Source organism: Embiotoca jacksoni, unplaced genomic scaffold (assembly GCF_022577435.1).
Source record: "Embiotoca jacksoni isolate LCO1_2020_lvr unplaced genomic scaffold, fEmbJac1.0.p SCAF_29, whole genome shotgun sequence".
NCBI classification, from domain to species: domain Eukaryota; kingdom Metazoa; phylum Chordata; class Actinopteri; family Embiotocidae; genus Embiotoca; species Embiotoca jacksoni.
In genome coordinates this window covers 919,696-934,965 of record NW_027185380.1, presented here as the reverse complement: position 1 = coordinate 934,965, position 15,270 = coordinate 919,696, and the positions used below count along the sequence as shown (strand labels likewise).

The window sequence follows — 15,270 nt, the reverse complement described above, 5'->3', positions numbered from 1 at the left end:
AAACTTGGTGAGTGTGTCATTTGGGACCCGAGGATATGCGTTGTCGAATTTGGTGCAGAGTCGCGGGGGCACTGAGTCGCACTGCACACTCAAGAAAGCTACACAGCTATAGCACAAGCCAGGCAATCATACTGCCAAGCAGGCTATTTTGACCAGGCATTGCAATAGTTGTAATTTTAATGGTGGCTATTCTGCCCATATTTGATTATGGAAGGTTCATCCAGTGCTCCCTGTTTGCAAAGGAGATAATCACACAAAATGTCATATCATGATTCTAATTGTAGAGTTATTATTGGGTTTTGTTTTTTTTGTTTTTTTTCATTTACATTAATTTGCTGACTGAGCAGAGCTTATCTTCTGGAAAAACATTGGATAAGTTAATATTAAAAAATCGAATCTAATGTAATATTTGTTTGGGGCGTCTGTGTCGAATTGGATTCTCTCACAACACTACGACATTCACCCATATTTCAACATAGTACACTCTCTTGCAACACACAGCACTAACCTACTTTAACGGACCAGCTTTATTTTTACTTCAAACTCTGCCTGAAGCGTGCTAACACATCAAGAGAAAACATGAGAAATCAAAAAGTAATGAAAGGGAATGGAGAAGGTGTAATGATCAAGCAGAATGCATAAGACATATCCTGCAGCGTCCTAAAGGGCCGTGTACAACAACAGGGTTCACAACCTTCATATGAACTCCAGCAGGGAACGTACCTCTCATGGACGCGGCCCCTCTCGTCTCCCAGGGTGACGGTGACTGTACGCGTCTTGTTGAGGCTGAAGTTCTTGCTGTAGTAATGATAGTCGGGTGTGACCCAGCCCACCCACACCGAGGCCGGTTCCTGTCCAGCAAACACTCGCACTGAGTGGTAGTACTGCCCCAAAAAAAACCCACGACAGACAGAGAGGACATTTTTTAGTTTTTTCAGGTTTTTTTTTTCAGATGTCGTGTGTAACTCTGAAATTTCAGGTTGATTTACAGTTGTGATGCTTCCGTAGTTGACACCTCCATCTTCCTTCGGAGGGTGGCTGCAAAAAAAACAAAAACCGGACCGCTTTAGAGATTTGCGTGCATCTTAGAAACGACAAGCTCATTTCACACGGAGAATTTAAGTACAAATTGAGTCTGTCAATCCTATTAGAACAGTTTCAGAAAGCAGCTGCCTCACTGAACGTCCGACCTGAGTTTCAGTGATTCGTCCAGCAGCTTGTCTGCAGAGTAGAACTCCACAGGCATGCTCAGTCGGCAGTAGACCATGTCACTGTTGCTGTTCTGGGTGCCGTAAGTCTTGTGGGTGACCTTAAGGCAGGGAGGGCTGTCCACTGTTCCGTCGATCCTCGTCACCTGAGGAGTTAGGAGTCAGGAGGAGGGAATAAAAAAAAACAAAGAAGAAGAGCAGCAATATCAATAAGTCCATCCAATCCAGTCGCATTGTTAGGTATGACTATAAGTGTCAAGTAAGATAGAAAATGGCCAAAACACCAGAGATCAGATGATATAAATAATAACAAAAGTGAGAATACTTCTCTACCTCAATATGCACGTGGTCCTGAGGTACGTTGAAGAAGGTGGGCAGGCGCTTGCTGAACCACATGGTGATGTCTCTGTTCATGTTGACGGCAAACGGCTCGAAACCTTCCTGGAGACCACACATGGTGTAATACTTAAAGGTGCTGGCGTCCTTGCCCAGGTTCATGCGGCCGATCTGAGACATGCCGAGACTGCACACCGGGATGAAACCTGAAGGAGGGTAGGGTCTATTAGTGGGTTTTTACCTGTGATTGACAGACGTATAGTGAGAAAATATTAATGATTTCTGAAATATGGCACGTCAGTCATTTCATTCCATGTTGACATTTTAAAGGTTCCTTTTCAAACAAAGTTGGACCATCATAACTTAGTTTCCCTACCCCTAAAAGCTACATTTAATTAGCCATATATTTTTTATTTTTATTTTATACACTTTATTAATCCCCGAGGGGAAATTTCTTCGCTACAGCAGGGGGGCTCTCAGGGGGGAGCTGCTGCAGCAGGCTGCCACTAGTGCGGCGCCAGGTAACCTGACCTGAGGTGCATGTTTTTGGATGATGGGAGGAAGCCGGAGAACCCGGAGAGAACCCACGCAAGCACAGGGAGAACATGCAAACTCCGCACAAAAAGGCCCAGGACCGGATTCGAACCCGGAACCTTTTTGCTGTGAGGCGACAGTGCTAACCACTGCACCACCGTGCCGCCCAATAGATATAGATATATATATATATATATATATATATATATATATATATATATATATATATATATATATATATATATATATATATATATATATATATATATATATATATATATATATATATATATATATATGTTAAAATATATATAAATACATATAAATATATATATATATATATATATATATATGTTAAAAAAATAAAAACTCTGGTACTAAAAATTATTAAACTTTTAAATTAGCACAACTGTTTCCCAGAAAAGCACATAAAAGTCATCAGTGTTTCAGCACTTTGCAAACTCTATATTGCAGCAGAAACCAGCATCTAACAATTCATTTTAATATCTTTATTGTTCCTATGTGACTGTCTACCCTGTCTTGTCCTGAAAGATGGTTCATTGACAGAGTAATGGGCCAAAGACACAATGGACTTCATTAAATTGCAACATTGTTAGCATTACTGTACTTTTCTTGTTTTGTTTTGCCGCATGCAAACAAACAAGCCCAGGCTTACCCCTGGAGACACCGTGGAGGAAACACGCACAGAATAAATGAATGACTAAGCACTTTAAGTTGACTGGAGTGTGGAGCCCTCACCGTCCTCCGTCTCAAAGTCAGCGAAGCAAAGCTCAGACCCTTTGCCAGTGATCATGAGCTCTCCGTTCAGGGTGAAAATCATGGATTTGTCCTCCATGTTGATCATGCAACCAACCACGTCGCCCTCCTTCCACGGAAGTCCAAAGTAGCGGCTGCCTGCATGCATACGTCGACCCTGAAGAAACAACAACAACAACAAAAATATGTTTGTTTTTGCAAAATTTACTGACTAAATGAAAACCCTGCTGAAGCTAGCGTGACTGTGAATGTATATTTAGTCAAAATATCACAATAAGAGTCATATCAATAATAATATCTATATGTTTGTTTGTTTTAGAAAATGTGTATCAGCAAACAAAATTATGAAAAAATATACAACTTTATGTGATTTCCACAAAAACCTTTCTAAATACAAAGATACTGCTGTTATTTTTGGATTCCTAACTAAAACCGCTCAGTCCAGAAAATGTACACTAAATCAAAACTGCTGTCTATCTTTGACCTTCAAAAATCAAAATAATTTCTTTTCTCGCTGTCAGTCATCTTAAGGTTAAAAGAAAGGACACATGTGGATCACCCTTAATCCATCAAAGACGAAGGCTTGGTCGTCCACTCCCAGCGCCATGTCAGGTCTGCAGCCCGGTCGGGCCCAGCCGACCCTCATGTCTCCTCCACTAAGGGCCTCAAACTCAAAGTACCACTTCCCTGTCTTCACCGCGTACGTCTGCTCCACGCGGAAGAAGCGGATGGTCTCAATGCTCTGATCATCGGACGTGTGCAAGGCTGTGGAGAGAGAGAAAGAGAGAGAGAACGGCAAAACTGAGCCTCTAACATGAATGATACACACATGCTGATATTTCCAACAAATGACAGGCTGAAATAACAAAGGTTAGGAGAAAGTTGTTTTGCGGGATTTGAATATGTGAAAATATTGCATAGGCTAACTAAGAGTTACTAAATTGTAGTATTTACTGTAGTACAGCATAATAATACTAAATATGTATGTTGCTCATCAACAAAGTAACCCCTGAACATTCAACAACATTAACTGAAAGCTTACAGATAAAAATGAGCATTCATCAGGCGTCTTTAGATTTAGGTGACGACACTTATAATAAACAGCAAATGGCCCTGAAATTTTTATATTATTTATATTTAAGTAAGTGTATATATAGGTTTTAAAGGTTCCGTGCTGGTCTCACCCTCCTGGTCTGGAGGGTCGATGTTATATCCGTATCCAACCATAGTCCTGATGGCCTCTCGCAGACTATCTCTGTTAGATTTTTTGGTGCGTTCGTCCAGTAAAGCATACGGCACCAAGCGAGGATTACGCCTGGTCTTCAAATCCTGCCATAAACAAAGACAACCAAACAATAAAAAAAGAGGAAGCATGCCGACAGACTACAGTCATTTATTACAGTGCAAATAAAATAAAAAGGTAAAATAATCTGAGGTTACTCTAATAAAAGCATTTGAAAACTAAAGCCAGTTTCTTACTCATTAAGAAAGAGTAATAACTTTTACCTGCTGGATGCCATAGGTCCATCCTTGTTTAATTCTGTCTTTGGCCCACACATTGTGTGCATTTTCGGCCAGTTTATCAACTAGAACCTCCTGACCTGCATTCAGTTTCACGTCAGACAGTTCCAGTGGCGCAGGCTTGTACCCGTTAGACATCATGTAGCTGCAGACGATACAACACGACAAGATCAGAGGATAAAGATGAAAGCACTGCACCTTGACATCTACATGACTTCAACAAGAATGTATTTGATCACATATAGACGGTAAAATGCATCATGTTTGCTTTACTAAATTTAACAAATTCGAAATTTGGGCAATAGATTAAAAAAAAAAAAAAAAAAAATCATTAAAACCAACGAAAATAATAAACTGCAGGTAGAAAATTCTTATGTTGAATTGAATTCATAGACAGATGCCGTACTCTTTGGGTAATTTGATTTTCTTCAGATCATCTTCAGCATTAACGTTGACCTGGGCAACGTGGCATCCCAGAGCCAACAGGGTCCTGAGGAGAAAAGACAGATATGAAACAGGGAGAGTGATAATATCAATGTTCAAGCCCTATTACACCTCATTAGATGAAAAAGTCTGAGCCTTACAGCAGAAAGAAATCCACTGAGGGAGATTTTTAATGCAGCTCATTAGACATTGATAAATCTCAGTGAATCGATGCAGTAACAATATGAGCAGCACTCAGCTTTGGCTGTGTGGATACAGTATGTAATCGATGAACTGCATACCTGATTGAAGCTCACTGTAAGAGGAGGCCCTCATCGAGCCAGGCCAAATGTTTTTACAGTGAGATGACTCAGTATTTGGCTCAAATAAGCTTTGGATCCCAATATTTCTTCAAAAATCAATAGTATAATTCACTCAGGAGATGCAAGTCATTACAAGCAGGGCTTTAATCTTAGTCTGAATCTGCTCTTGCGCGGCATTCAGCAGGGAGCAGCAGCAGTTCCATGAATATGTAATTGGATTATTTAGCGAACTGCCCGGCCTTACTTAAGTGTTTCACTCGACATCTGCAGGTTGTAGTTCCTTTCAGTTTCAGGCAGCTTGGTGAAGTCCACAAGGCAAGGGTGCTGCCTCTTGTTGTCATCACGAACCTGGAGAGAAAGCAGTTACTGCACGCTTTGTCTCGCAGCACTCAGTCTTTTGGTTTATAAGCGTCTCTAACTGTTACAGATTTCAAGACAAAAACACCCCGAAGTTAAATAAGATTAAGCCTCGCTCGGTATTCAGAAAATAAAATCGGGGCTGTAATCAATTTTATCTGCAGAGGATGTTCACGGATGCATTATATATGTTTGTTTTAGTCTTTGACTGGTTTAAGCCTGAGGTGTTAATTTTTCTAATGAAGCGCAGATAAGCCTGAATGAGCTTAAAGAACAGAGTCACAGAGGAGGGAAGCTCAGCTCTCTCCGAAAGAGTCGACTAAAGGAAAATTTACTGCTGCACGAAGACTCTCAATAAGATGCCGCCAGTGACTCCTTCTGATAATGTGCTATCTGCTGTTGGCAATAGCTGTGGTGCGCATAAGGTATGAGCAACGTACAGCAAGGGCAAGAAATGAAAACAACGACGCTGCATCCAACTTTATTATCATCCCGCCTGCCAAAATATCCGCTGCTCGTCCAAAGATGTGTCGGTCTTGGATCGAGTGCAACGTCACTCCGACCTCATTGACTCATTGAGCTTGTTACAGCAAAATTAAACACCGAGCAGCTGTTTGGACCTAAATGTTGTCCTTAATAAACTGTAAGATCTGGGGCTAACACCCCGAGTGCAGCGTCCTCACGTCTTAATTAATGTGGATGTCATACTCTTTGGAAGGTGAGACACTCATTAAGTTTGTTAAACGGCCGCAGTGGCGAAAAGCCTCAGAGGGAAATGATTCTCTGATAACCACTAGAGCACAAAAGAGGCTGCGTGTGTGTGATCGGACTTTTAACGGAGCTGTCCTGCAGCGAACAAGAGCATCGACTGACAGTGAAATGATGGGAGAAAGATAGAGGGACAGTGGAGACAGGACCGATTAAAATGTCTGCGGATGTACAAGATGTTAACTGCAGTTATCTTTAACTTATTTCTGTACCATTTTCGGTAAGTTTGAAAATAATAATAATAAAATCACTAATACAAAAATCTACGTTTAATTGTATTGTAATTTACCTTAAAAATAAACCCAGCAGAACAAAACTCTGTTTATAATCATCAGCGCCATTTTTTTTCCAATTTTTTTTTCTGTTAGTTAAAGCTTTTTCTGAGAAGTGTTTGCTCCAGGAGAACATTGTACAGTGAAAACTAAACGAAACAGTGATTTCTTACAGCAGGTAACAGACTGATTGTGTATGTATGAAGACAGATTACCCGCCAGGTAAAAACTCTTTGATGGAAAACCGTCTTTTCCCAGTAAAAGATACTTTCTTTCTGTGATTGTGTTCCTCTTTTATAACATCTTTCATTGTCTCCTTTCTTCTCTTCTTCAACTGACATGAAGCTTTAAAATCTCCTTTCTTTCACTTGAGTGTTGTGGAACAGTCTTTTTCTGTAGCTGTGTAGGTCGTGCCGTGTAGATTGAGGGACTGAAATCTTCGAGTTAATGAGCCATTAACAAGCATTATAATGTCGATGGCTGGACATGACCTTCATCACCACCCCTTTCCAAACACACCCGGGGTGTTTTTGTGTGAGTTTTGTCACAGTCTGCATGTGATGAGGATGAATAGCAGGATTACCTTGCCGTAGGTCCAGCCCAGTTCAATCTTGTTCATCCCCCACAGTTCGTGGATGTTTTCTGCCAGCTTGTCCCGGATGTTGTCCAGGTGAGGGGGCAGAACGATCTGCACCATGAGGAGGAGGGAGCAGATGGTAGAGTTGGAAGAAAGATGTGGGAGGAAAAATAAGATGACAAAAGAAAACCGCTCTCTTTAAAAAACATTTTTTTTACTTCTGTCCATGCATGTGTTTGATTGCTGGGGATTGTAGAACTGAGCACCTATTTTGCATTTGTGCTTCAGGGAAACTGCTGCAGGTCCAAATGTTATGTAACAGGGGTGTGACACAAAGTAAATTCATCTTAAAAGGGAGATTCCTTAAACCTCCTGAGCTTTTATTTTATTTTTAAACGATACTTAAAGAAGAAGGAGCAGATCAGACATACAGCAGAAATCTGCAAATCTTCATTTGCTCTTTTATTATCTACATTCGTCCTTGGCTGCGTCCTGAATTTTCCGCCTCACCTGGCTGGTGTCGACAGGGGTGGGGATGAAAGAGGCCTGAGAGAGGAACTTGGTGGTTCCCAGCAGATCACGGACCCCCTCGATGTCCCTCTTGTAGTCCTTCACAGGCTCCACGTGCATCTTCTCCTTTGGCAGCAGCGCCTCATAGCACGGAGAGTAACCGGTGGGCGGCAAAAACTTGAAATCTCCGTGGCGTCCGCCCAACAGGAAACGGGCTCTGAGATGGGAGGTGACACAGCATTGGACGAAATCCTTTCACCTTGTAATCAGGAATTTTATTTCTACTCAAATATAACTTCAAACAAACGGACCTCTGTCATCACATAAGACCGGGGCTGCAGTGAAGAGTAAAGCTGATGAAAGGCAGCGATTTTACCAACCTGCTTCTACTGAAATAAATCTTTCAGTCAATAAATGTATTCCTACTTTCTAACACAAATATAATTAAAGTGGTGAGCAACAACTTTCAGGGAACGGTGTCGGGTTTCTTTTTTCTTCATGACAGGACATAAATCAGTTCAGTTATGTGTTTGTTTAGGTTATTTTTTAGGGAATAGTGAAGAGGCACACACATGAAACAAGGAGAAAGAGATGCCAAGCTATGAACGAACAGTGGACACTGTACTTATGTGACTTAGCAAAGGTTAAATTTAGGACGACAATATTGCTGATAAAGGCTGACAAGCTGCAAACATACAAAAAAACAACCAGCACCTCTGTTGGAAATACTTTTCCAGTGGATTTCCAAATTATAAACGCAGAGCCTTACTTGACACCTGCTGAGAAGCTGACGACGGGGAAGAAGAACCCGTCGGTGTTGAAGTCCTCGAACATGCCCTGGACCGGCTGCCCGTTGATCCTGAAGGACATGCTGGGAGCTCCCAGATCCAGACAGCAGCTGACCACGTCGTCCGAGTTCAGCAGGTGCTGGTTAATGGAGGCCACGGCCCTCGGGATTCGGCCTAGACAACGCCGGGCGGAGACAGAGAGGGAGGATGGATGGCTGTTATACGGCTGCAAAGTCATTGCGAATGTAGGGCAGGATGACGCGGCGAGGAGAAGAGAGGGAAGCAGAGAGGTGGAGATGATTGCTTTAAAAAGGAATGACATGAAATGGATGAGGCGAGGTGATGGGTCTTTTCCGCAGATTTAGAAGGGAAGAGAGGTGAAGTAGGTGTTACAGTATGCTTTTAGGGCAGAGAAGAGAAGAGAAGAGCCCTGAAGCACCGAGCCAACAGTTGGCTGAGCCAAATTACTGGCAACTTCTTTCCTCTGATGCAGGCAAAAGAAATATCTCTGCAATCAGCCTTGCACTTGAGTTAGAGGCCTTGCAGCGTGTTTGAAGGTGTCATGCAGGTATATCGAAGTCATTAGCGAAGGTGTACGGCTTTTCAGAACCACTCACGGAGGTCTGTCGGGTAAAGGTTTCATGGTGGAATTTTTACATCAGTATCAGTGCTGTGTGTCCTTCACTGTGTGGAAAATGTAACAAGCAGCCAAGAGAGTGGACAGCAGGCTGCTGCATTATTCATTGTAAGATCTGTCAGGGAAAAGTCCTTCCATGTGTCTTTTTCTTTTTGTATAACACACAATAATGTTACAAACTGGTATAGAAGGATTTTACCAGTTCCTATTATATAGAGCAGACAAAATTTGTGTCTCTTTGTGTTCTTACAGGTTTTAAATCTCAACACTCACATGAAACCAGACACCTGTGAAATATTAGGTTGAGAAACCCACCTGACCACAAATGAAGCCCATCAAAGCTGTAGGAGTACAGGTCGTCCCCGACGCCGTTGCCCCCCCACCCCTCTCCTCCACCGGGGTACGGAGCGTAGCCCTTCGTGTTGGCCCAGCCGACCCTCAGGTGGGTCGGCCCTCCGGTCACAAAGTGGTCCACCTGGTCGATGACCAGCTCGAAATACCACTTCTTATACTGAGCCGAGCCTTCAGCCATGCCCAGGAAGATGTTGGGCCTCATACTGGAGGGGAAAACAGAGCATGAAGACGGGTGACTGATGAAAAGTAGTGGTAGTGGAAAAGTTATTTAGGTATATTTGAAATTAGCTCCAAATATTGATCCCAAATTTCCTCTTTTAACCCATTCAAAACATCAACTGAGTGCAATGGGATAATAATTTGAGATTTAGGGGTGCTATCGGTTGCAGTAAGACACTGATATTTCTCATTTTAACCAACGATCAAAGCGGATTTAAAATATTGTGAGTGAAAACTAAATCCATCAGGAGGCTGCACCAACACTCGTCTGTTTCTTTACCTCTGAACGTCATTGACCAGTCGAGTCTGAAGCAGCAGGTCCCTCTTGGGAAGCAGGTTGTCACAGATCAGGTTCTGATTGGTTCTCACCGCCACCCCGTTGCAGACACAGAGGGAGCACAGGACGTCCAGAATCTGACAGAGAGAGAAGTCAAGGTAACACTTGTGGCAGGACAAATGTGTCAATCATTCACACACTAAGATAAAAAACATTCAGATTCTCTGTAACCTGCGACGCATGCAGCGCATGCACGCAGCATGAAGGGCCGTCTAGGCAGCAGGACTACAGGGTTCCACCTGTCAATCATGATCAGCAGCTATTGTTTACAAGGATGCCATTTCATGCCTGGTACGATTTACAAGGTAAATATTAGGAGACTGTGACATTTGAACACTGTGTTTAAAACGCACAGCGGGAATGCAGCTAAACACTTAAGCCATAGCAAAAGGTTTTAAATAGACTGTTTTTAGAGTTCAAGTTTGTCAGCTTCACTTTTGTTTAACAGTGATTGAGGATTATGAGCCAATATGTAAATTTGGTGTCAGAATCAAGACGATGTCACGCATTAAAGAGGATGAAGAAATGATTCGGGGGTTCAGATAAAGGCTAGAGCTAGGTAGAGCTATAATGTGCTTTTCAATCAAATTCGGATTTGTCCATTGTGAATAGACTTGAATTTGAATTAACTCAAAAGAAAATAACAAATAAAATTCCACTCAAACAGGATTGTAATTAAGGAAAAACATCATGAAATTTCCTGCATTTCAGAAATGAAAAAATACCTAAAACATTTGCTTCCAGTTGCAACATATAATAAAATATTTGTATTTTATGGCTTCACCTAATTTCACATTAAGATTCAGCTAAAAGCACGGCTGAGCTTTTAGACTCTGATGAAAGTAAGATGAGGTCACACTAAACATTAAAATTTTGACCTCAACAGGTGACAAATGTCTCTATTTTTAATCCATTTAGGATTTTGGTTTTCTGGTTTATTACTTTATTATGATTTTGTCTTTCAAAAATCATGACATTCAGTCTAAATATAATCCAAGTGTTCTACTTGGAGTCTTGGCTCGCACCAGGAGCCAATCACTCTCCGCTCCAAAACACGTCTCCCTAATATTTAGGCTCCTGCCTTCATATTTTGACCCACCTTGTGATTGCGTCCGTGCTTGTAGAGCAGAGAGATGATGGATTTAATGTGCCCTTTCTGGATGATGTTCAGAGCCTCTGGGCTTTCTACCAAGATACAATGGAGGACTTCCAGGATTCCTTAAAGGGTGATACAAAATATTTGTCGTTAACAGAGCAAATGTTTACTCAGTGGACAACATCTTAACATCCATCGAGCAGTTATTTCATGCATGTTTTTAAAGTTTTCAATCAAGAATCTGAAAAAAAAAAAAGTGTTTCCCATGATACCTGATGAAGATTCGAGTCTCTCCAGTTTGCTGACCAACCAGTCCAAGTTGCGAGAAAACTGGGTGCAGTTGTTCCTGTTTCCACGAATCAGTGACGCTTAAAACACACAAACACACATAAGCTTTAGTGAAGACAATAATAATGTTTAAATGTGTAAAATTACCGCCAAACAGTGGATATTGCTGGATGTATGACTTTCTGGTCACCAGGTAGATATTAGAATTCATTAAATCTGTGAAACTACATGACAGGAACTATTATAAAATCTTTCTGCTAGAAAATATCTGGGAAAATCTGTAAAGCCACTGTGAAATCACGAGCTCACTGCCCTATAAAAAGTTGAGGTGTGTTGCCTTGTGCCCTTTGGGTGCCACTGTGGCAACATTAAGAAGTCTCCCTCATTACTTTCCCGGATCATTTTTCACCATTATGATTCAGGGACACCAGACAGATAATGCCCGTGAAACAATTTAACAGCACTTTGTGCCCAAGGAATACTGATGGTGGTCTAATCTCCTATAATTCAGCCTCTTCAGAAAAGTTATAGTTCAATGCGAACACAGAACGAGTCGGAGGCAGTGATGCTCACTGTGAATGATGTGAAAGTGAAATGAAAGGACAGAGACGAGAGCTTGGGGCTACACAGACTTCACATTGTGGTTACATTAGCATAGAGTGTCTTAGTTAATGCTAATGTTACTTAACAGAGAGAGGGCAGAGCTTTTAATAGTGACACTGGCAGCAATTTAATGAGGTTAAGCGATGGAAATGAAAAGATTTATGCTTTTTAATCCATGATCAACAATTATGCCTCATAAACAAGGTCTCTTTACTGAAAATTTAACTTTATTTGTCACATTTTACCTATTAGATGGGGAATTTTGAATAGGTTCCCATTAGCTATGCATTAAAACATCAACAAAACATTGTATAAGTCATACTAGTGGATGAAGACCCTCAAAAAAAATTTGTTTTTGCTGGCCTGTAGTGATTAAACTTTACCATTTGCTGCATTGATCTCCTGTACACGTAAATTAACTTCAAAATTTTTTTAAAAGTGAGGGCAGTAAGTTTTTCTTATTAAAAATAAACTCCTCATTTCTTAGAATAGAAGGGAATAGAAATATGTAAACATCTACATTAATGCCAATAATTATGACAACAATCTGCTCTCCATTGTGGACAATAGACTCAATAGACTCACTCTACTGTCAACACACAGTAAACACACAACATAATTGTATTGCTTTTACGCTTTATCTTTCTAACCAATGCTGCTGTAGCGAAACCATTTACCTTCGTGGGATCAATAAAGTCTGTCTGTCAATACTGACACAACTTGACCAACTTCATCTGGCGATAAAGAACATGTGATTTGATAAATATCTCCAAAATAGCTGGATGTTCAACATTGCGGTGCAACTGTTTTCTTAACTGCTGCTTCCAAAGGTCAACAATGACCTGAACCCTAAATTATTCATGTATTGTAATAAATTATAAACGTTATTAATAACACAATACAGATACAGGCTCTTAAAAAAAACAAAAAAAACAAAACAGACATTCAAAATCACAGATCTACCTCTTTGGGAACACTTGCTGTCTGGACAATTAGCTTATATCAATAAGTGTGTGTTTTCCTTAAAAATTAAGACCCTCTGGCTCTTTGGAGAGAAGGTCAGAACAAACAAGGCCGCTGCACAATTCATCATGCAAAATGTGCTCCAGCAGGCCGCCCTCTGCATCCTTGGGGATGACCCCACTGTGGGGAAGGCTCGAAGTCTACTCAGAGGAGTGTGTTTGTGTGGCTTTTCAGCATGTGTGTGTACATGTGGAGAGTACATGCGGGAGAGGGGATGATGAATATAAGGGCAGTCAAGGTGAGCCGAGGGGAAGCTGTTGACGGGAGAGCTCCAATGACAGCAAAAACAAACTACCCCGAAAAAAAAGTACAACTTTTCAAGGTCAAAGCTTTAACATTTATGACTCAGTGCCGGCCCTGAGAGGATGGGAAAATGCCAGCACCTGTGATGGCTGGCATTTTGTTAATGATGTTGTCTTTTTCTTCAAATATTCAGCTCATTGCTCCCTGCTCTGCCTTCAGAGAGGATGTGACCTAGATGGAAGGCAGGTCAGACTACAAAATGATGAATTCAAAAGGCTTTTTCTCTCTCCAGTCCCAAATCACAAATAATTACAAATAAATGTCATGTAAAGTCTGTGACCAGCTGTGAACTCCAGAGGCATGAAACAAGAATAGTGAGGAGTGAGTTTATAAGGGAGGAGGAGGAGTGTAAAGGAGAGGAGGAGGATTCGGCAAAGACACGGAGGGGAAGATTAATACTGCTCGTCCGGCAGGAGTCAACAGCCGACAGCGCTGGAAAGAAGATCTTTGCAGTGATCCATCGCTCTGGCCGGCTTACCCAGCAGTTCATAGAGGAGATTGAGGATGTCCTTCCACGCCGCGCCCGCCTCCTCCCCGGCCATCTCTCCGAAGTGGGCTGCACTGTTGTACACGTTCATCCGGTCAATGCATTTGGACAAGAGACTCAGCATACCCTGAGAAAAAAACAAATATGAATCATACGATTTAATGGATAATATGTGATATTACAGCAGCAGACCAGAACTATATTCTTTTTTGTATCAAAAAACAGAGAAATAATACCTTTGAAATTATTGAATTTGGTGAATTTTTTTTTATTTTTTTTTGTGCATATATTTTATGGAACTCTGGCCAAATCAAAACTGTGAGATTAAAAAATAAAAATTCAGTGTGTATAAAAAATGTATTGTATTTCTTCCCAATCTTTTTGATGCTCCAGTTGAACCAGATTTAAAAGGCTTCAGACTGTGAATTACTTCTCCGTTGATGTAGTTGATGCACTGAAAACAGTATGGGAAACTTTTATCCAAAGTATTTCAAACATCGGACATCTTAAGCCCCTTTTTATCGAGAATAAGTTTAATTATCTGTTGGTGTACCAACGATATAAATTATCCTGACGTAGCGAACGTCACAATCAGCCTTTTGTTAGAGAAGTCAATGGCTCCCCTCTCACCTCCTCTTTGAAGAGGTCCTGCCGTTTGATGAGTGAACGGAGGAGACACTGTTTCTCCTCGTGCTCCAGCTCTAAATCGGGCTGCTTAAAGTACTCGATCAAGTCGTTCAGCGTCTGCAGCACCTCTTCGACGTACCCGGCCACCGCCGTGGACTCGCCGTCGGCAGTTCTGTCCAAAGCCCTACAGGAAAGACAGGGGAGGCGAGGACGAGACTCAAACTGTAAAACTTGAAACAGACCTGGTGAAAATAACTATCATGCTGTCTTTTTGTGACGGGCAAATTAAAGTATATGCGAATGCTCCTCTTACTTGATGAAGTTGGTGAAGAGGAACGTGGAGTTACGGATGATGCGCGCGGCCCGAGACTCCTCATGCTGACAGCGCTGGAGGGTGAGCCCGTCGTCCATGTGGCCCTCAGAATGTAGGCAGGCCTACACACGGACAAAACACGGGTTTTAATTTGATTTTATTATTAAAATAGAACCAACACAAACCAGGGATACAACCAGGCACCAAAAACCAGCCAGGCACCTTTTGTCCAATCAGATTTTTGAAAATGTATCAGTGTAATATCTGAGATGTTCATGTTTTAACAGCTATTAAAGAATCATACAAACACAGAGTTAACCCAACATTGCTTTTTGATTATTCTTAGATATAACATCACAGTTTTAGCAGGTATTCTGCAACCACGAGCTAGAAGAAAAAAATGTGAACACTTTGTTTCAGGGTGAATGAATTATCAAGGATTCATGCATTAATACCTCATGAAGTCATCAGGAAGTAACGTGGATTCAAAGTCTTTTATTCATGATCTCATGCATGAACAACACATCAATTAAAGCATTAACTAAGGTGAACACATCATCAATGATTATGATTTATGAAGCATGATTAG

General features: G+C 41.3%; 1 protein-coding gene across 3 annotated transcripts in view; it reads right to left on the bottom strand.

Moving 5' to 3' along the window:
- The window catches only part of ryr3 (ryanodine receptor 3), a 150,446-nt gene that overhangs the window by 95,037 nt on the left and 40,139 nt on the right, over window positions 1-15,270 (bottom strand). For all 3 annotated transcript variants that reach the window (XM_069161764.1, XM_069161765.1, XM_069161766.1), the window contains 20 exons: window positions 14,682-14,803; window positions 14,372-14,552; window positions 13,733-13,868; window positions 11,310-11,405; window positions 11,041-11,159; window positions 9,885-10,018; window positions 9,347-9,588; window positions 8,376-8,568; window positions 7,607-7,823; window positions 7,103-7,207; window positions 5,367-5,470; window positions 4,783-4,866; window positions 4,362-4,521; window positions 4,040-4,184; window positions 3,415-3,620; window positions 2,838-3,012; window positions 1,542-1,750; window positions 1,191-1,354; window positions 990-1,038; window positions 724-884 (listed from right to left, as the gene is read on the bottom strand). In XM_069161764.1, the coding sequence (XP_069017865.1) occupies window positions 724-884; window positions 990-1,038; window positions 1,191-1,354; window positions 1,542-1,750; window positions 2,838-3,012; window positions 3,415-3,620; window positions 4,040-4,184; window positions 4,362-4,521; window positions 4,783-4,866; window positions 5,367-5,470; window positions 7,103-7,207; window positions 7,607-7,823; window positions 8,376-8,568; window positions 9,347-9,588; window positions 9,885-10,018; window positions 11,041-11,159; window positions 11,310-11,405; window positions 13,733-13,868; window positions 14,372-14,552; window positions 14,682-14,803 (3,002 nt within the window). The remainder of the gene's footprint in view (window positions 1-723; window positions 885-989; window positions 1,039-1,190; window positions 1,355-1,541; window positions 1,751-2,837; window positions 3,013-3,414; window positions 3,621-4,039; window positions 4,185-4,361; window positions 4,522-4,782; window positions 4,867-5,366; window positions 5,471-7,102; window positions 7,208-7,606; window positions 7,824-8,375; window positions 8,569-9,346; window positions 9,589-9,884; window positions 10,019-11,040; window positions 11,160-11,309; window positions 11,406-13,732; window positions 13,869-14,371; window positions 14,553-14,681; window positions 14,804-15,270) is intronic.